We start from the raw sequence: 21,256 nt of genomic DNA, 5'->3' as shown, positions 1-21,256 counted from the left end.
ACTTTTTGGAATTATCCACATCATGACTTCCTCCTAATTAATGCACAAGGGAGCAACCTTCAGAAGCTAGGATGGCCGAGGAAAGACACAGACTTTTATCTACTTTATTAGACACATGCTACAATTTTTGTGTCTCCTGAGAAGTTCTCCCCAGAATACAAAATGGAAATGGAAAGTGAATAGGTCCTGGGGTTTGCACTACAGAGGCCTCACCTCTGACCTGTATGGAATGAGAACCAAGAGGGATCAGGGAAAAGACTCCTTAGGGACAGCCATCTCAGTCCCTCTCAAGCCACAACACCAGTATGGTCGGAGGGGCTAGGTAACAGTGTTGTAGGCATTATCACTGGAAGTTTAAACTTCTACACATCTGATTTACTCGTTTGAATAACAGAATGAGAAGTGTGTGGGGGGTGGGGGAGGATTTCCTTTGAAAGCCCCTAAGAAATAAACTTGTATTTTCCCATAGATCCTTCCCAAACAATATTTACTGGAGCAATTTACTCTCTGCCCTTCTGAGCGGACTTGTGCTCACATTCCAATACGTTCACATTCCCTGTCTGGATGTTTCCCTAACCTCACTTCATGTTCCACAGTCCAGGGCTCTTTCTCTTCTTCCAAAACCGAGATGATATTCAGCTCAACAAGAGATTTCCATCCATAAAGAAAAACAGAACATGATCTCCTCTGCTCTTCCAGAACACGTTTCCAGCTCTTGGGTCACCAAACAAGAAAGAACATTCATTTTGCTTGGTGTAGAAACCACGTATTTCAAAAATTACTCAAATGAGTGCCTGAGAGCTTAAGGATTATTTTAGGTGTGCAGACATCTGGGTTTTTTCTAAGAACTACTCAACCAAAACTCTTACGAAGGTAAGACCACAGAATCAGAGATTTAAATAAATTCACCACGAGGTTTCCTTTTCCCCCAACTTTAAATAACGGTATTGTCTCTGAGCTTTATCTTTAAAGATTTCAGCGAAATTAGACTTTGCTAGGAATATAAGCGTTTTTATATCCTATTCCCCAGACTCCCAGATTGTTATTTAAATTCTAGTTACTTAACAGAGTGTAGTACTGGTTTCAGGAGTAGAATTTAGTGATTCATCAGTTACATACATACAACAACCAGGGCTCCTCATCACCAGTTCCCTCCCTTAAACTTTTCTGACTGCTAAGTTCTGCAACCACATCAACAAGCAGGAATGCAGAACTTCTGAAGGAAAGGGAAGTTAGAGTCCATTTGCCACATTATGAACCCTTTCCACTCTCAATCAAAACAGCTGCAATCACTCCCTTAAGAACAAGGAATTGGAACTCTTATGATCAAAACAGGGGCTCTCATTAGAAAATGCACAGTACACAGATAAAAAGTAATTACCGACTTCTGGAGGCAAGTTATCCTCACCCACGGAGACCAGGTTCCTGTAGTTCTCCAACATCACATCCTTGTACAAAGCCCTCTGAGCGGCGTCCAGGCACTCCCACTCCTCCTGAGAGAAATCTATGGTCACATCCCTAAAGGTCAACCGTCCCTGAAAGGAAAACACATTTCATCAAGTGCACAGGGAATGTGTTCTTATTTGACCAAAGACAAGAGAAGCACAGATGTGTAAAGACTGACTTGACTAGAATGAGTGTTCTTTGATCCATGTAACATAATTTTGAGTGAGTTACAGTGAACATAAAATTAGCTACTTTAAAATACCATTAGGGGGCAATTATTGCATTCAAATATTGCACAAACATCACCTCTGTCTAGATCCAAAACTTTTTTTATCAGCCCCATAGGAAAGACTTTACCCATTAACAGGTGCTTCCTATTGCCCAGTCCCTGGCAACCACTAATGCTTTGTCTCTGTGGATTCACCGATCTTGGATAGTTTCATATAAAAGGAAAAGGATAAAATATGTGGCCTTTTGCATCTGCCTTCTTCACACAGAATCATCTTTGGGGTTCATCCACAATATAGTATGTATCAGTGGTCCATTTCCTTTCTTCTGGCTGCAGAATATTCGATTACAGGAGTAGACCATATTCACTCAACTACTGTAAAGCATTTGGTAGTTACGACCTTTGGCTAATATTACTAAGTTCCAGTAGAAGTGTTTGGATGCCCGTTTTCAATTCTTTTGGTTATATACCTAGGAGTGGAATTACTGGGGCACATGGTTTAATTTTTTCAGACTCTGTCACACTCTTTTCCACAGTACCTACGTTTTTATAGCAACATGTCATGATTTGAATTTCTCAACCTCTTTATTTTTGTGGTTTCATAATAGTCATCCTAGTGGATGTGAAACGATAGCTCAGTGTGGTTTTGATTTTACATTTTAATAATGACTACTTTCATTGAACATCTCTTCATGTGCTGGGTTCATTTGTGTATCTTCTATGGAGAAGTGTCTATTAAAATCCTTTGACCGTTGTTCAAATTGGGTTCTTGGTATGTTGGTTGTCACTTGTGTAAGTTCTTCATATATTTTAGGTTCTAGATGCTTAGTAGATATGTGTTGGCAAATTATTTCCTCCCATTTGCTAGACTGTTCCACTTAGGTGATAATGTCCTTCACCGCACAGACGTGAATAATTGAGATGATGGCCAATTTATCTACTTTGTCTTTTTCACTTTTTCTTTTGGGATCATGTATAAAAATCCCCTGTCAACCCTAAGGTCATGAAAATTTACCCCTATGTTTTCAGTTAAGACTTTTATAGTTTAGGCTCTTACATTTAGTCTTTGATTAGTTCTGAACTGATTTCCTTATATGGTACAAGGTAGTTTCAATTTCATTCTCACAGATACCTAGATACGTCACTACTATTTAAGAGACTTTTCTTTTTCCAATGTTTTCCGCACACTTGGAAAAAAGGAATGGATTATAGATGTATGGGTTTATTTGTGGATGCTTAGTTCTGTATCTTTGATCAATATTTCTAGCCTCTGATGCAATTATACTTTTGATTATTCCAAGTTATTGTAGAAGGTTTGATGTCGGGAATTGTAGGTCCTCCAATTTTGTTTTCTCATGTTTATTTTGGTTATGTGGCGTCCTTACCAATTCAATATGAGTTTTAGAATCACGATTCCCATTTGGGCAAAACATGTTCGGATTTTGCTGAGGACTCCATTACTCTTTATATCGCTCTGGGGATCCCTCTGTTTTATGGTCTTCCAAGCCAGAATCACAAGATATCTTGACATTTACTTAGGTTTTCTTTAATTTTCCTCAGCAACATTTGTAGTTTTCACTCTGTATGAATCTTTCACTTCCCTGATTAATATTATTCCCATTTACTTTCTTGTTTTTGTAAATGGAATTTACTTCCCATTTGTTGATTGCTACTGTACAGATATGTAACTGAATTTTGAGTGTTGATATTGTATTTTGTAACTTCAATGAATTCATTCTAAGTCTGAGGATTCTTTATTTCTAAATAGGAGATCATGTAATCTATGAATGGGATAGTTTGATTTCTTATCTCATTTTGGCACATTTTATTTATTCTTCTTCTGTAATTTCTCTGGTTAGAACTACCAGGAGAGTGTTGACTAGTGGAGGCAACATGGAGCATGCTTGTTTTCTTCTTGGTATCAGGGGGAAGTTTTCAGGAGTTCACCATTGAGTATATGGTTAGCCATGGAATTTTAATAACGCCTTTTCAGACTGAGCCAGTTCCCTTCTACTCCTAATTTTTGACTTTTTGTTGGACGCAGTGTTTTGTATTTGTCTGTGGAGCCTAGCTTGTTTACAGTGCTGCTCACTGCTTTATAATTGATATCTGGTTGTTCTATCCATTATTAAATAGGGAGCATTGTGATCTCCAACCACTATAGTAGAACAAGCTTCTCAATGTTTGCTTCAGAAACTCGGGGGCTTTGTTTCTATGTAAGTATTATTTATACTTGTTTTATCTTCCTAATGGATTGGCCCTTTTTTCAATATATGTTCTTCGGTATCTTTGATGACTACTTTACAACTTAAACTCTATTTGGTCTGATATCTATATAGCTCCCCAACTAGGTTTCATTACTATCTGCATGGAATATCTTTTTCCATCCTGCTGTCAACCTATTTGTGTATCTAAAGTGAGCCTTGGAGCGCCTGGGTGCTTAGTCACTTAAGCGTCTTACTCTCCGTTTCAGCTCAGGTCATGATCTCACAGTTTGTGGGTTCCAACCCAACACTGGTCTCCAGGCTGACAGTGCAGAGCTTGCTTGAGAGAATTTCTCTCTCCCTCGCTCTCTGCCCTTCTTCCACTCACGCTCTCTCACAATCAAAAAATGCTTTGTAAAAATAAAGTGAGCCATATGCAGACATAGAGTGGAACCATTTGTAAAATTCCTTTCTCTTTTATTGAAGAGTTTAATTTAGGTACATTTTAAATTGCTACTGGTAAGAATTATTCTAACATCTGCTGTTTGTATGGCTAATATTTTGTTACATAATTCCTTCCTTCTTCGGGTGTCTGTGCGTGCATACCATTTTGATGGTCTATTTATTTTTCTGTACATTTTCAAGTTATTTCTGAGTGGTTATCCTGGGGGTTATAGCTTAAATATTAAACCACTAATATTTGAATTTCAGTTGATGCTAACTTAGCTTTAATGCCATACAAACAAGTGCTGTTATACATTCTCCCTTTATGTTGTTGTCAAAAACTACTTCATAAAAGATACAAACAGATGTTGCACACACTCAAGAGCAGATTTTTCTGATTGTTTTACTGTCTCTTAAGACATGTAGGACAAAATGAGTTACAAAACAAAAAGACAATTAGCTTTTATATTTACTTATGTAATTACCTTTACTAGCGTTGTTTACTTGTTCCTATGGCTTTGAGGTACTGCTAGTTTCTATCCATTTCAGCCTGAAGAACTCCACGTGGCATTTCCTATAGTCTAAGTCTGTAAGTGTGAACCCCCTCAGCATTTGTTCACCTAGGAATCTCAACTTCACTATCAATTTTGAAGTATAGTTTGCCTCGTAAGGAATTCCTGATACGGCTTTTTTTTTTTTTTTTAATTTTGCAATCTTTTAATACCAAAGGAGATGGGTTCCTGGCCTCCAGTTTCTAACAAGAAACAGACCATTAATCTTATTCAGAATCCCTGTACGTGAGAAGTTGTTTCTGTCTTGCTACATTCCACATTCTTTGTCTTATAAAACTTGACTGATTATGTGACTGCCAGGGATCTCCATGCATTGGACCTAGTTGAAGTTCATTGAGGTTTTTGGGCGTGTAGGTTCTCTCTGATAAATTTGGGAAGTTTTCAGCTCTTCTTTCTTCAATTATTCTTTCTGCCCTTCCTTCTAGAACTCCTATTACGTTTATAGGAGTATTAGTTATAGTGTCCCAAAGGTTTCTTTGCCTCTGGCCATTTTTCTTCTTTTATTCCCTTTTATTCAGCTTTATTCCCCTCTCTCCTCCTCACACTTGACAATTTCAGTTAACCTCTGTTTAAGTTCACTGATTCTTTATTCTTTTTGTCCATCTGCTGATGAACTCTCTAGTGAATTTTCAATTCTGGTGTTTATACTTTAACTCCAGCATTTCTATTCCATCCTTTTGCTATAATTTCTATCTCTTTACTGATATTTTCTATGTGTTGAAACATTGTTCTCCTGCTTCTTAGTTCTCTTCCACGCTTTCCTTTAGCTGAGGATGGTCAAGACGGTTGATTTAAAATCTTTATTTACTAAGTGGAATGTCTGTGCCTCCTCAGAAAGACCATCATCAACCTGGTAATCATGCTTAAAAGATGTGCAATCTTAAAACATCCTTAGAAGTGTGTAGTGAAGTCGGCCTGCTCAGAAGCAGCCACCGTGGCATTCTTTGAAACAGTAAGGAGTTGTAAAAGACTCATGTATCTTCATTTAGAGAATGCTCCCATGAGGATCTAAAAAAGCAGTAATCTCTTGTTGACTTTCATGAAAGTGACTTCAAGTCATATGGCATGTAAAGATACCAATTTGCAGAATAAAACAGGATTAAATATTTACAGTAGAATATATTCTAAAATCATACTATAATACAAAAATGCACGTTTAGAAAATATGCACGAAAGACAACATTGGTTCTTGATGAAGAAAATCTGTGATGGTGGAAGACATGACAGGGAAGAGGATGTTTTACTTCTTAGTTTCAAAAATGCATTAGTGTGTGAAAATGAACTGCAAAAATCTGTACAACTGAAGTTTAATACATACACACAAAAATAATAATAAAATTTAATAATATTATGTAAAATTAAAATTGAGCACCATCCTCTGTGATGACAGAAAGTTCTGCTGTGTCTGGCTAAATTATACACATTTTTCTCTAAAAAATGTACAACGTATAAGAGTTCCTAAAAGAAACCATGGTATTTAAGAGATGGATGTGCTATCAATAATTTATACAAAAATTACTATTATGTGGAGAAATAGGTTCTAGAATCACTTATACTTATCTAAATGGGTTAAGAAAGCTTAGGGCAGAAAGATGCCATCACGGAGCTAAAGCGCCCAGGGTTAAGTCATTAAATAGAGAAATGCTTAGGATAGAAAAAAGCCACAAATGAGCAAAATCACCCGAGGTTAGTTAGCTAGATACTGTAATGGGATACTGAGCAACTTTGTATATCATCTGCAGAAAATTACTTCCCATCTGACACCAATCTACTAATGTACTTTAATCACAAACTGAACTTACACCCAAGACCCTTTGCTTCTTACCCACACAATTTAATGATTCCTGTCTGATGGTTTTGTCCACATTAACACGTGTAAGATCTTATTTTCTTCACATTCACCATGTGTGTAGTATCTTGGGAGCTCAATAAATACAGAGATGAACCCCTGTTGGGGCCTCCTGTCTCCTCCCGGACATTAGCGTCTCTCGTATTCCATTCTAGGTCTGTTCTCTTGCTGGGCAAGAGAGAACTCAAGGCTCATAATCTTTGCCAGATGGTGATCCCGATGAGATAGAAATCGACATGATAAAAACTGAGGTGACCAAAGTCCATGTGATAGAAGGTGACGTGAAGTCAACATGATTAGAAGAAAAGCCGTCGTGACTAAGAAGTCGACGTGAAGCAGGGGACGTGTCTAAGAAGACAATGTGGTAGAACACAATGTAGCTAGAGGCCAACGTGGCTAAGAAGCGAATGCAACTCAGGGACTGCAGAAAGCCACAGAATGACTAGAACTCTACAAACAGAAAAAGTGCACAGTTCTACAGTCTCTCCTGATGAGGTAAGAGAAAAGCAAAACTATTAGGATTCACTGCCGTGGAACTTTTGAGAGAATTATTATGGGAGACTCCCTATCCCTAGAACAGAAAACAACAAATTCATACAGCACTTCTTAAATTACTAATGGTTATCCAGCAACACTGTCCTTGGTCTCCCGAGCAAGGAACCTTCGACTTAGACATTTGGGAATGAACAGGTAAGACACACTAAAGGAATGACATATGGAAGGCGCCAATGTTCTGCCTGAGTTATTCTTATATAGTCTACTGTCCCTATGGCCATTTTCCCCGAGTGCAGAAGATGTTTATGAAGATGTAGACCCACTGAAAGTAAATAAAAACTTTTGCCACGGAACCTAAACCTCCTTATTGTCAGCCAGCCCCTTCAGCACCCCTACACCCTGAGAATGCCAACTCCCCGCTTTGTCAGTGGGAAAACCTAACCTGTTAAAGGAACAAAAGATTCCTTCTGAAGACATCCTCACTCCGATGCAACAACCTACTAAGAATACCCTTATGGTGTTTAGAGACACCTCAAGAAAACTCACAAGACTTCTTGCCTTTGGAAAATTGGAAAAAAATGGGAACACATATTACAAACTGAACCAGGGTCTACCTAATATTCATAACTGCAAGCCATATCACGACCTATAGAAACCTTTTCCCAACCTTAAAATTGTCTCTGAGATGTCAACGAGCCAAGACCATCCACTTCAGACTTCCTCACCAGTGTTTCAGGTAAAAATTAACCATGGGGAACCAACTGTCTTAGGGAGACCCGAATGTAAGTTTGTTGGTTTGAAATAGACCTGTTAATCAAAGGTCAAATAAGCTCATGTTTCAACTTAAAGTAATTGGAAACTTGGTCTCACAGGTTTCATGAGTCATTGTTACACTAGCTTTCAAAGGCTTTAGTAACTCGAAAAGTTTTCCATGCATGATAAATTGGGATTGAATTTGTTGGGACATCTAGGCCTTTTCTAAATAGGATGGGATGCTAAATCACTGATTACTAAGTAAGGCTTATCTGCTTTCAGCTTCTTATTGCAGGGAAAGTGAGGATATCGGGGTCTAATGGTAAACACACTTGGTGGTATACAACTTTGACTTTTTTTCTAACAAATTTTCCAAAATTTAAATTGTAAATGAAGTCTTTTTGACCAATTAGACTTCTTTAGTGTGTTAAGTTACTCTGGAAACGTCAAACAAATAATAATCCTTAGGTTACATTTGAGTACATGCTACACCTATTATAGAGATTATATGCAATTCCTAGCTTTAATATGTTTTGGTACAAGGTCATCACTTGATATTCTGATAATTGAAGTGTTATGTGCCACAGAAGTAACTGAATTTCCTTCTCACCTCCATTAGATCTTTTAATCATGTCCATTTTTGTGTCTTTTTTGTCATAGTTTTGTGACTCCTGTTGGAAGACTTCCTCACCGCTATCACTTCCAGTAGACAGATAATCCTTTATGCTCAAGGAGGCTGTTTCCCCTGAACTGTCTTTCCTTTTCCTAACTCTGCTATACCTACCCCAACTTACCAATGTTGCCCCTAGGGATGGACTCTCTATGGCCCTATTCAACAAGAAGTTATAGAAGAGAAGACCCTCCACCCTCAGCAACCTTGAAGATTTTAAGAGTCAAAACTTTCACGGGGAACAATGTGGAACAAAGGAAGAAGGAAATGGCAGATAACATTAAAATTCCCTACAATCCACAAGGACAAGCAATTGTAGAACAAGCACATAATAAACTTAAAAATATGTTAAAAACAACAAAAAACGCAGAATTACCCATGGTTCTCTACATTACAAGCTCAACTTCTCCTCGATCACACTATGATCACTCTTACGTTTTCAAATCTTGACCCTCAAGGACTAACGCAGCTAAGCTCCATTTTCCTAAATTCCATAAACCCTCTCATCCTATGGTGCCAGTTCAAACTTCTCACTTGGGTCTGAGAATATGCTTGTATTCTTTCATATTCTGGACCTCTGGGGATTCCCTCTTGGTTGGTGAAGCCGTATCACAGCATGGGGGAGACCCCAGAACACCTTCCCATCAACCAGGACTTCCAGAGAATGACTCAGGATGAACGACCACCGCTCCATTTTCAGGATGGAAGAAACCACTTCACTGTTCCTCATCCTGAAGTCGCTCCACAAATGCAATTCCTAGCTCCTCATATAACATGAGGGAAGCCTAAACGCCTGTCAAACCAGGCCCACTTCCTCTTACAACGCAGTGGTATTGCCTACACACCTGATTTGCATCTGATGGCAATGATCTCCATCACTGGTATTCATTAACCAGGCAAAGGCGTTTCATAGGCCTCTTAATCATGAGGATCCAAGCCACAGTAAGCGTTATAGCTTCTGCTACCATTGCTCGAATTAGTCTTCAGCACACGATGAAACTGCACATGTACTTAACCCAGTTATGGTCAACACTATCAAAGAGCTAATAAGCCAAACTTCTACAAACAAATAATGGCACGCCTAAAAGCCCTTATGGCTGCCATCCAACTTATAGGAAAAAGACAATAGGTGCTAAACCTCCATTATAACTCTGTGAAGTGGAATACTTGTACGATGTCTCCTTTTATGCCATTGCAGAATCACTCTCCAAACCTCCAGACAGCAAAATATGGATCAGGTAGCCATTATGACAGTCCTCACACGCAAACGTAAGATGAAAAAAACCAAAATGGGGAGCCAGGGGGAAATAGGTTCAAGAATCTCTTAGACTTCCACAAACAGGTTAGAAAGCTGAGGGCAGAAAGCTGCCACCACGGGACAAAAGCACCCAAGGTAAAGTCATTAGATAGACAAAAGCTTAGGGTGAAAATCTCCCACCATGGGGCGAACGTGCCCGAAGTTAGCTAGTGAGATATTGTAAAGGGATCACGAGTAACTTCTTAGATCACCTGCAGGAAATTCCTTTCCATCTGACGCCAATCTACTAATGTACTTTGGTCACACACTCCACTTGCCTCCAGACCCACTGCTTCCTACACACACAAGTTAATGATTCCTGTCTGATGGTTTCTCCACATTCACGTGTGTAAGATCTTGTTTTCTTCACGTGTACCACATGTGTAATATCTCATGAGCTCAATAAATACTGACACAAAACCCCTGTGGGGGGCCCCTGTCTCCTCGCAGACGTCACCCTTTCTCGTATCCCATTCTGCATCTGCTCTCTTCTGGACAAGAGAGAACTCCAGTCTCATCGTCTGTGACACTGTTTGACGTGTAGGTTGGTTCTACATTTGAAAACCAATTATGTTAGTAAACCAAGACACCCTCTCTACTTCTCATTCCTACTTTCAACTTTCCATTCTATTCCAAAGTATTAATATCGTGGAGTCAGAAGCACAATGAGTCCCTGGTTTAACATCAAAATGCATTTGTAAAACCGGATGAAGTAAATTTCCATCACTCTTATTTTCCGGGTTCCTCAGGTACTTTTGCACTCAGGTATGTTATGACTTACATACATAATCTCTTTAATCCTGGTTTATATGAGCTGAAAAAGGATCCAGGAGGGATCTCTGAAGAATCCTTCCTGAAGAGACCAAAGAGCTAACTCCCTATCTACAGTCCTAGCCTGTGTACAACAACATTCCCAGGATGACCACTTAACAGGTGCCTCTTCCTAAGTTCCGCGTCACTTGGTTGCAGTAAGATGAAATATGCATGGAGAGGAGGGGAGATTGGGAGAAAGCCCTGGGTTCACGTGAGTAAACAACTCAGGCAGGACACCTCACAGACAGACAAGATTAACAAGTCCAAAGTGACATTTTAGGAAGAAAAATCAACAAAAAATGGGATTTTACCTGGAAAAGAGCCATTCCTTCTTTTTTCCCCCTTCTTCTGGTCTTCTTTCTCAAGTAAGGTTATACTGTGTGACAAAAAGGATGTTGTTTAATTTTCAGAATCAACATAACCCAATCCTCTGCCACAATATACATATGGGGAGAAACTTGCCATGGGAAAAAGGCCTTTGCTGCCCACTGCAACAGGAGGGATGCGGAGACAATAAGGTCCTATGTGGAGGCCAACAAGTGCATTTTTTACCCACTTCTTCATGAAGGCCTCCCCTACCGCTCAAACTTACACACTCCACTGCAACTGCATTGTCTTGTCTACCTGGCACTTGGCCAAAGGGAATGGGCTCATTCAAGTTCTTGGCTCCTCCCTAGGTAGCCCGCATCCAAGGAATGGATGATGCAGGACACAGAAGCCTGTCCATGCCGTCAATATGGACCAACTCTTAAGGGCCAGCCAGCTCCAGAGCTCCCTGGAAGCCATACTGAGAAGTTTAGATCTTTGTCCTGATGCTGACCGGAAGCCTGTAAGAGGGCTTAATGTCAAAAGATGACACAATCAAATTTTTAAGGTTTAGCCAGGATACACAGAGAGGGTGGAGGTGACAGAGGCACGTCCCTGTCTCTGAGCTGTGCTCCTGCTTCTTTCCCAGTGGCTTTCGATATTTTTGGAACTGGGTCACATTGTGAACTCCCACTATAACTGCACACTCTCTCCCAGAACACTACCAAAGACGCACCTACTTTTGAAAATCATTTCACGCATCTTATTAACTCAGGTTCAGAATTCTTGGCCTATTGTCTCCTGTTACAGGTGGGTCCATCGGGGGTTACAGGGGGAGTTAATTTGCCAAGTTACCCTGAAGAAGTCTCAGTTGAATGAGCAGAAGGGGGTGTAAGAAATCTCTGAAAAGGTGGCCTGGACAAGTTGAAGTAGAAAGGCCTTGTCCTAATTCCAGATTACCTTTCATGTTCCTGAAGGAGAGAAGCTTCTCTTTTATGGGTTTAAGCAAGCCCAAGCATTTAATTCCTCTTTTCCAGAAAAGCTATATGACATTACAAATAGTTACTGGTCCTGGAAAACATGAAAAAGGGTCACCTGTGGGCACGAGGTCTGAACACTCTCTGTGTTATGAACGGATGAGCTCTGCTGGAACCAAGTTCCACATCAATCAAGACCACCCTTCAACATCTGTACAGAGAAGACAGAGGGGACCTGAGGCGATCATCTACTTAGCTGGAGAACTCAGCTCAAAGCTTGATAATTTATAAACTGCCTTAACGCAAGAAGAGAACTGTTGAATTATTAAATTAGCACACTAAACTAGGTTTTGAGTGTTAAAAGGTTACCTACATCCTTAACGGATGTGTAATGAAATACCATAAAGTTCTCTAAGAGACATCAAAGAATCCTTGCAACATATGGTAGAGTAGAAAAGCATATAAAACTCATACTCTGAACAATAAAATTACAAGAGAAAATAATTTGGAAATTGAAAAGCTCTCCAGTGGAATCTGAGATTAAAGTCACAACAAGTGTGAGGATACATCCAATTCAGAAAAGAATGCCGTGAGCCACGAAAAAAGGGGGAGAGACAAACAGTATTGTTAATAATGGCCATCGTAAAAGCACCATGTGGTTACAGAAAGTCCCCTTTAACTGACAGTTCTATTCCCCCTAGATGAGTAAGGGTTGCCAATGGCATTATCTTCTGATGCAATGCTTAGAAAGTGCAGATGCCTCCAACACCTGGTTTCACACCTCTCATTCTCTTCTGCACAACTGAAACAATTCACCAAATGTTAGATTAACGAGGTCACAAAACTTCAAGTCGGTACTTCACAACTTGATATCCTCGGTTCTTCACTAGGGTTTGGGTCCTGTGCCTTGTCTGTGACCCCTACGCGTTTTCTTCTCTGTAGAAGTCTGTGTCCTTGTTTCTCTTCAGTCCTTTTGCCCACTTCCGTTTCCCTCCGTCGCTATTCCTCCTCCAACAGACAGTTTCACCCTATTCTGCGGCAGCCTGTTTCAAGCCCCGCAGGTTTTTCTCCCCACACTTTCTGATGACCCTCTAACTCCGCAGATTTCTGCGTCCTTCCCCGCCAGCTCCGTCCACATCCTGACGGACGGCCACCCTGCGGCCAACGGCCTGCACCCACCTCCCTAGTGACGACTGTGCCCGACGCAGTATGGGGTTGGGGCAGCACGGGGGACACTCGGCAGAGAAAGGTTCTGAGCAGGAAAGTGACCGGCAACGATATCGGGGTCTGCAAGGGCCACAGGCAGAACGGCTTGGCCCGAACCTGCCTCGGAGCGATTTTAACCGAAAACGACCACAGACCCCCGGGACCCGCCCCGAGAGAAAGGACTCGGAACGTCTTAGAGCCAGGCCGCGAGAGATGAAAGGGAGGAGACGGTTCAAGAATTTTACCTTACCAGGCGACCCCGGAACCTGGGGTGAGCCCCAGGCACTGAGCAGCGCGACCGCCGGTGCGAATCAGAAAAATGAAGACTCACTCACCCCACAGCGTACGTTGCCCTGCTGGATCAGCTTCCGGGGCTGCAGAAAATGGCGCACGCGCGTGCGCCGCGGGGCGGTGCCGGGGCGTGTCCAGGACACATCCGGTGGGGCGGGTCCAGCGCACCACTCTCCTCCTAGCGTCTGCGGGCCTGTTTTCTCTTCCGGCCGCGCGGTTTCGGGTTCCGCTTTTGGATTCCGTCCAATCCCGCTGGTGTCGTTTCGAGCCAGGCTGGGTGCAACCTCGGGGAAGGGTGGGCCGCTTCTATTGGGAGCGGCGGTATTTCACAAGTTGAGCCCGGTGCCCGGGGAAGCAATTGGGGGGGGGGGGGCGGGTTGCGGTGGGGGTGAGAGAAAAGTTTTTAGAGAGCGGTGGACATGCGCTCTAGGGGGGAGGCGGAGCAGTGTGGGGACCTGGCGCCCGGGATCCTCGTGGATCGACTGAGACCCGGATAGTGACAGCTCCTTGTTTAGTGAAGTAAAAGCCGGGGTGGTCATTGTCGGTGATGGACGCTAGAATGCGACACGCGCAACTGTTCTGGGGGGCGGGGGGCGCCTGTGTGGCTCAGTAGGTTAAGCCTCTGACTTTGGTTCTGGTCCTGATCTCCCTATGGTGGGTTGGAGCCTCCCATCGGGCTCTGTGCTGACACCTCAGAGCTTGGAGCCTGCTTTGGATTCTGTCTCCTTCTCTCTCTGCCCCTATCTCGCTCGCACTCTCTCTCTTTCAAAAATAAAGTCAACATTAAAAGAAATAAACACTGTCCTGTGGGAATTGTGCTGTTCGGTATTAACTCGTCATCAGACTTTTCACTCAACTGTCACTTCTCGCCATCCCTTGCACTGCACTCCAGGCTTTCCCCGCCGGGCCTTGGGCTGTGGGACGGAGCGCTGGCACGTTGCTTTAAAGGAATAAAAGTTTCTGCGTCAATGGGTGTTGATTAATGTCTCTCTCTTAAATTTGATATTCGACTCCACACCTCTCCAGATGAATTACAAATCCAAATGTCTTTGAGACCTACCAGTGGGACCTGTATGTGCTTAAGCCCTTAACTGCCAAATTTCATTGCAATTTTAATTAAAGTGTTTGTTCTCAGGTATTTTAGAAGTCTCTTTTTTTTCTTGAAAATTAGAGTTTTAAAAATTTATTTATTTTGAGAGAGAGCACGGGAGGGAATGCAAGCGGGAAGGGGCAGACAGCTAGATCTAGAATCCCAAGCTGGCTCTGAGCAGAGCCCTCTGTACGCCGCCCGTCACCCCATGTCTGGACTGGATATCGCAAACCCTGAGATATGACCTCCGCCGAAACGAAGAGTCCCTGGCTCAGCCAACTGAGACACCCAGGTACCCAGAAAATTAGATATTTTAACTGATCCTTTTTTTTTTTTTTTTCTGTTTCTGATTGGTTGGTGTCAAGGGCAGATAAGGAAGCTTCTAAAAGGTGGACTCCTTCAGAGAGATTTAACTTTTCCTAGTACTGATGACATTCTGGTTTTGAAGTATTTCCACAAACATATGATAAGGATTTCTGTTCTGTACGTAAATGGTGCAAGCAAATTCAGCCACTAGTGTTTCACGTTTTCAGCAGCGTCATATACACTCTTAATACTTTTTAATAGGAAATGTGCCAGTTAATAGCTCCTCTTCTGTTTCCTGTGGAAATTCTGAAGGTGGTGCTGGCTGCATTTGCTTTTCACATCCTCTCTATTATGTGACTGCCCCTTCCAGGGCTTAAATCTCTGCAAGGAGTGAATTAAAAAGTAACTACACATTGTCTAACAGTTTACAATAGTTTATAGGTATCTTGTCATTTTGGACAGTTGTGTATTCCTTCTGCAGCGTGCAGAGACGATCCTGGACACAATAAGGTCAGGGCTCCAGAGAACAAAAGGGCTGACTGTTAAGAAAAAAAAAAAAAAAAAAAAAAAAAAAAAAAAAACAAACATGGAGTGATTAGAGCACAGAGGTTCAGCTCCCACCAACTGGGATTTTCAGAAAGAGCCAAATGACGTGAAAAGGTGGAAGAGGGAGCTTAAAAAGACACAAAGGTGCTTACCAAGACAAGGATGCCTTGGGTAGACCTCACCTCTGGGGAAATTCTGGAGATGTTGTTCCTGTAAATGTGCTGGACCCACTGCTTGTATCTTAAAAGCTTGAAAACTAGGGAGATACTGCCCCAGGGCATGAATCCCAAAAAGGTTAAAAGTGGTGATTGTGTGATCTTGGTATTCAGCACCCCCAGTCATGTTTCTATGTGATGGTTTCACGGTTCAGTCAGTCGCAGGAAGATTGAAAGTGGTATTTACCACCAAGTTACGATTGGGCAGCTGACTGTTAGAGAGGCACGCAGAGCCTCTATTTTAGGTTCTATCATCTTGGAGTTCCTGGGGCCAATCGTGATGTCCTGGAAGACACTCAAGAAGCAGGTGCTGCCAATGGATACACCACTGGCCACTCGGAACATACAAAACAAGTTGCATCAAAACTCAATGAGGACGTTTTTGTGCCTATTCTTCCGTATTCTGTAAGATTTTTACAGTCACATTGATAGTTTGAAGAAACTGATCGTATCTATATCAGGATCAAACTAAATTTAGAAACTAGCTAAAGGAGAATTGACCTTTCTATAATATTGAGTTTGTCCACCCAAGAACATGATGTCAATTTCCTTTCATTTATTTCTCCTTTCCTATATGTCAGGAATTTTTTTTCCCCATATAGGCTTTACAGATTTTTGTTAGATTCATTCCTGGTTACTTTATTTCATTTTGTTTTTTTACAACAATATTTGTTTGTATGTTTGTTCATTTATTTGAGAGACAGAGACAGAGAAAGGGGGGGAGAGAGAGAATCCCAAGCAAGCTCGATGCTCAGCACAACAAGACACAGGGCTCAATCCCACGACCCTGGGATCACAACCTGAGCTGAAATTAAAAGTCATATTCTTAACTGACTGAGTCCCCTATTCCCCTCTTCCATTTTATATTACACTTTTGTAATTGGAGACACTCCTGCTAAAACTCATAAATGATTCTTTGTTGTACATAGGCTATTGTACAAACACATGCTATGTACAGGGGCACCTGGGTGGCTTACTTGGTAGGGCCTGCCACTCTTGACCTCAGGATCATGACCCATCTTGGTTGTAGTGATTACTTAAAAACATAATCTTAAAAATAATACCCTATATACAAAAGCCTATTGTTTTTGTATATCAGCAGTATAACCCATTAGCATACTGAATTGTTTTTCCAAGTGGATTTTCTATGAGTTCCTTTATGTTTCCAGAGGTATACTTGTATCATATGAAAACATAATTCTAGGTCTTTCTTTCGAATTCCTCTGCCATTTTATTTATTTTTTTTTTTTAATTTTTTTTTTCCAACGTTTATTTATTTTTGGGACAGAGAGAGACAGAGCATGAACGGGGCAGGGGCAGAGAGAGAGGGAGACACAGAATGGGAAGCAGGCTCCAGGCTCTGAGCCATCAGCCCAGAGCCCGACGCGGGGCTCGAACTCACGGACCGCGAGATCGTGACCTGGCTGAAGTCGGACGCTTAACCGACTGCGCCACCCAGGCGCCCTCCTCTGCCATTTTAAATGGCCCTGGCTAACCCTGCAACACAGTGATAAATAAATAGAACAGGTGATCACGTACTGTTTTTACTGTGGTTTTCTGGCCTGAGTGGAATATCTCCAGTGATTTCCTATGAGCAGGATGAAGACTTTGTTTTCTCAAGTTTGGAAAGATTCTAAAGAATTTCCTAGTGTTTTGATTTAACATTCTTACATGATGAATTCTTCCAGAAAATATTTTTGTAACTATGAGTAAGATTTCTTGATTTCTCTTCATAAATATGATGAAGCATACTAATGAACTTCCTAATAGTGAATCATTCTTGAATTGGAGACACAAATTTCTTTGCTCATCATATTTTTGTTTTATTTCTCAGGGGTTTGGGGCTACATTATTTTACATGGTACCATCTGTAGGAAAAGGTGACATCTTTCTGTGGTATTCTTTTTGGTACAAACTTTAGGATGCTTTAGTTTCAGAATTTTATGTGATGTATAAAGATAATTTGGAAATGTTACTTCCTCTTTGATGTTCTTGAATTGAGTAAGTAGCATTAGCTTACCTGGTATTTAAAAGAATGGAAGAATCTGGCAGCTAGTCTGAAACAGGTGCTTTTATTCATAAGGGACTCTGATAAATATCTTCCTCTTCTCTATGGATTTTGATCTGTTTAAATTTCCTCCTACTGAAGTCAATTTTGGCAAAATGTATTTTCCTAGTAAATGTCCATTTTATGTAGGCTTTCTAGTTAATTTGTTTTGCGTTGGGGAAGTGGAACAAGTTATTTTTAATCTCACTTACTGACCTCATGTCCTTTATTTCCCTTCATTGAAAATTTAAAATGAATTGCAGATCTTGAAAATTTTAAACATAGAAAATCCTTCTTGAGTCATTTGGAGGATTCTTTCTCTCTACCCATAAGTTAAATGGTGGTGGTACTTGGGTCTGAAGACTAACAAAGAATTAGACAGGAGTAAAAGAAATTCTCAGGGAGGCACAGAATCCAATGAGGCTGGTCTTTAGTGGCTCAGACCTCGGCATTTCCTCCTTCCATGTGAGACCCTGTCTGCTTCCAGAAATAACGGAAAAGGAAGAGTCTCTCTCAAACACTCCAACAGTCACTTTGGATATGTTCACTAGAAGCTTCTAATAGATCCTGGTAATTAAAGAGTTTTTCAGAACCGTTCTCAGTTCCCCAAGTGTTGAACTATCATTGTCACTACAGCTGACATGATGACGGCAATTCTTTGGGGAGGTGAGGTCACAGAATCACTAACCTGTATCTCAGGGTTTGGCTCCCTCCCTCCCACACATGCTTTGCCTGCTACTTTACACCCAGCTTCCAGTCCTGGCAGCAGGAAGGAGTCTGTGAGAATCTTCTAGTTTAGTGTGAGAGCGCAGTCTCTAAGGTTGGGAGATGCGGCAGGAATCTGGGTAGGTGAGCACGTCTGGGAAAGAATCTTCCGGCACAGGCTGAGCTTGAGAGAGACTGCTCAATCAGTGCATGACTGCTGATGATGTAATTCACCAAAATCCTCATTGAAGGGGTGCTTTGTGTTTGATCCAAGTGCTGTCAGAGGCTGAATTTTATGCTGCTTCAAGATTATAATTTCAGGGAGCACTGGGGTGGCTCAGTCATTTACACATCCAACTCTCGACCTCAGCTCAGTTCTTGATCTCAGGGTCATGAGTTCCAACCCCTCACTGGGCAGGGACAGTCTACTTAAAAAAAAAAAAAAATCATACTTTCAGAATTTGTCTGCTATTCAATGCCATGAGCAAGAGTCACAGAGACATTTTCAGGAGCAATACTGGGAGCCCTGGGAAGGCATGTGCATGTTACAATAAGTATGATGGAACTAACTGAAATACCTGATTCACAGCAGAAACAGCGTGACTGAATGCGAATTGCTGAAATTTACTCTTCTGTAACTTGAGTTTCATGTGCTTAATGGAGACAGTAAATGTGTCTCTACTGAAAATCTCTGTGGACTCTTGATATGTGAGAGAATCTTCTTTCCTAAAATTAGGAAAGATCCTTTAAGAAAAAGATAACATCACTATAGAGGGTTTTAAAGAGCAAAGTATTAAGGACTTTATTTTTACATTTTAATTTCATTTTAAAATAATAAATTAATTAAAAATAGAATCTCATCAAGAAAAAAAAGCAATTTTAAGCCATGTTTCTTCCGGTGAAAATCACTTCAATAGTATTCCCAGCTCACCACACACCTATCTTGCTTTTCAATTCATTAGATGCCCATGATTCCAAGTCTTCAAATTCCATATTGCAGATTTGTTTTATTTATTTACTTATTTTAATAGCTTTTCCAAATCAAATATCGATTTGAGTTTCCATTTGTTTACTCTAAAACAAGAAACATACAGGGATGTGATCTTTAAATAGGATTAACTTATTTTATGCCCTAACATGCTTTAACACTATGTGATATTTCATGTCCTATATGTTAGCACACAGTGCAGTTCAGCACAATAATTTGTTATGGATGCCATTGTCCTTTGGTCCAGGAAAAAAATAAAATGAGTTCAGCTACTATCCTAACAGTTGTCTACATTAAAGAAATCTGACTGGCTCATATAAAACTATTCAGTGCAAGTATAATTTATTAAGACCTTTGAATCTTCACTCCTTAGTTATATTCGTTATAAAGGATACTTAAACAAAAGTGGGAAATGATCAAACCAGGTTTATTAAGTAAAATAAATTTAAAATATGAGAAGGCATCTGTATGTGTGTTTATGCCCATAACGAGGTTCCTGGCAGACTATAGTACAGTAGGAAGCATTCGTGTCATTGCAACTAGGCTACCCAGGTTCAAATCCTGATTCTACTGGTAGTTACATGAGTCACTTAACTTCCCATGGTTAAATTCTCCTTGTCTATAGAATGAGAGTAATGTTAGTTCCTAACTCATAGGGTTGTGAATATTATATAAGTTACAATAGGGAAAGCAGTAATAACAGTGACCCACACATTGTAAGTGCTATAAAAAGACACACATGTAACTTTGGACATCTCTTAACAAAAGACAATATAGTTTAGATGTTCATTCTGAAGGGAAAGGAAAGGTAAGTGGACATTTTATTTTCCATGAAGTCTGAAACACCTTTTCAGGCAGAACTAGCTGCCTGTGAATTTGAATACTGTGTTCTAAATAATGATAGAATGGCCTCAGTGCATTTGTATATAGCAGTGATCTTCCTATCCCACATTGTCATTAGAATCCTGGGCAATTTCTCCCTCTTCTATCATTAGATGTCCCTTTGCTTCAGAGGATGCAAGGCAAACCCATGAATTTGATTCTCAGGCACTTGACTGTAGCCAACTCCTTGCACATTCTCTCTAGAGGAATCCCAGAGACCACGGCACCCCTAGGGCTGAAACATTTCACCAATCATTATGGATGCTATGTTCTCTTATGTGTTCAGAGTGGCCAGAGGTATGTCCCTTTGTGTCTTTCAGGCCATCATGATCAGCCCTGGGAACTCAAGGCAGACAGAGCTTGAAGTGAAAGCTCCAAAATACATTGGCCCCTCCAGTATCCTGTGTAGGGTGTTCCGCATGTTCGTAAACATGTTTTTTTTCCTATTTATATGACTGGTAAATGGAACAACAAAACTATTACCAAAAGAAGTGATTTGGTATATTGTTCTGCTTCACAGCGTAGAGACAAGATCACAGGCTCATTAGGTGCAGCAATGACATCTTTCCATGACATTTTGTGTTTGGGACACATGACCCTGCCCAGAAACTCCATGGTTTTTCTCCTTCACAGGCACAGAGGGTCCAGGGTATCATTAGGAATAATCTCTCCCCGAGAGCCTCCAGTGATACCGTGAGACCAGAGCTACCCAAAGCATCCTTGTTTTGGTGACCACCTTTGTACGGTTTTATGCTGTTTTGTCCATAGTTTGTTTACTTGGCTCTCTTGGATAATTCTAGCTGGTGGCTGGTGAATGTCGCTGTACTAATCACTGCGTGTTTTTCAATACTAGCCCTTTGTTCTCATGAACCATGACCCCACTATATTCAGGCTGTATCTTGTCTTCTGTGGAGGAAATACTTAA

The 21,256-nt window shown here is 40.9% G+C and overlaps 2 protein-coding genes and 1 pseudogene across 4 annotated transcripts in view; 1 reads left to right on the top strand and 2 right to left on the bottom strand.

The window, feature by feature from the left end:
* Positions 1-1,486, bottom strand: part of LOC123577980 (zinc finger protein 665-like) — a 49,903-nt gene extending 48,417 nt beyond the window's left edge. Inside the window, exon 1 of the mRNA XM_045440415.1 lies at positions 1,382-1,486. The gene's annotated coding sequence lies outside the window, so the exon portion shown is untranslated. The remainder of the gene's footprint in view (positions 1-1,381) is intronic.
* LOC123577979 (zinc finger protein 160-like) overlaps positions 1-16,284 on the bottom strand; it is a 26,867-nt gene extending 10,583 nt beyond the window's left edge. Inside the window, exons 1-3 of one of the 3 annotated variants that reach the window (XM_045440409.1) lie at positions 13,507-16,284; positions 11,084-11,148; positions 1,382-1,535 (exon numbers count right to left, since the gene is read on the bottom strand). In XM_045440409.1, coding sequence (XP_045296365.1) covers positions 1,382-1,535; positions 11,084-11,098 — 169 coding nt within the window. In that variant the 5' untranslated portion in view covers positions 11,099-11,148; positions 13,507-16,284. The remainder of the gene's footprint in view (positions 1-1,381; positions 1,536-11,083; positions 11,149-13,506) is intronic. The other 2 variants (XM_045440410.1, XM_045440411.1) reach the window with 2 other exon arrangements.
* Positions 13,265-21,256, top strand: LOC123578481 (annotated as a pseudogene).

The sequence above is a fragment of the Leopardus geoffroyi genome, chromosome E2, assembly GCF_018350155.1.
Source record: "Leopardus geoffroyi isolate Oge1 chromosome E2, O.geoffroyi_Oge1_pat1.0, whole genome shotgun sequence".
NCBI lineage: Eukaryota > Metazoa > Chordata > Mammalia > Carnivora > Felidae > Leopardus > Leopardus geoffroyi.
Note: the sequence above shows the minus strand (reverse complement) of the source record. Positions and strands in the feature narration are given on the sequence as shown.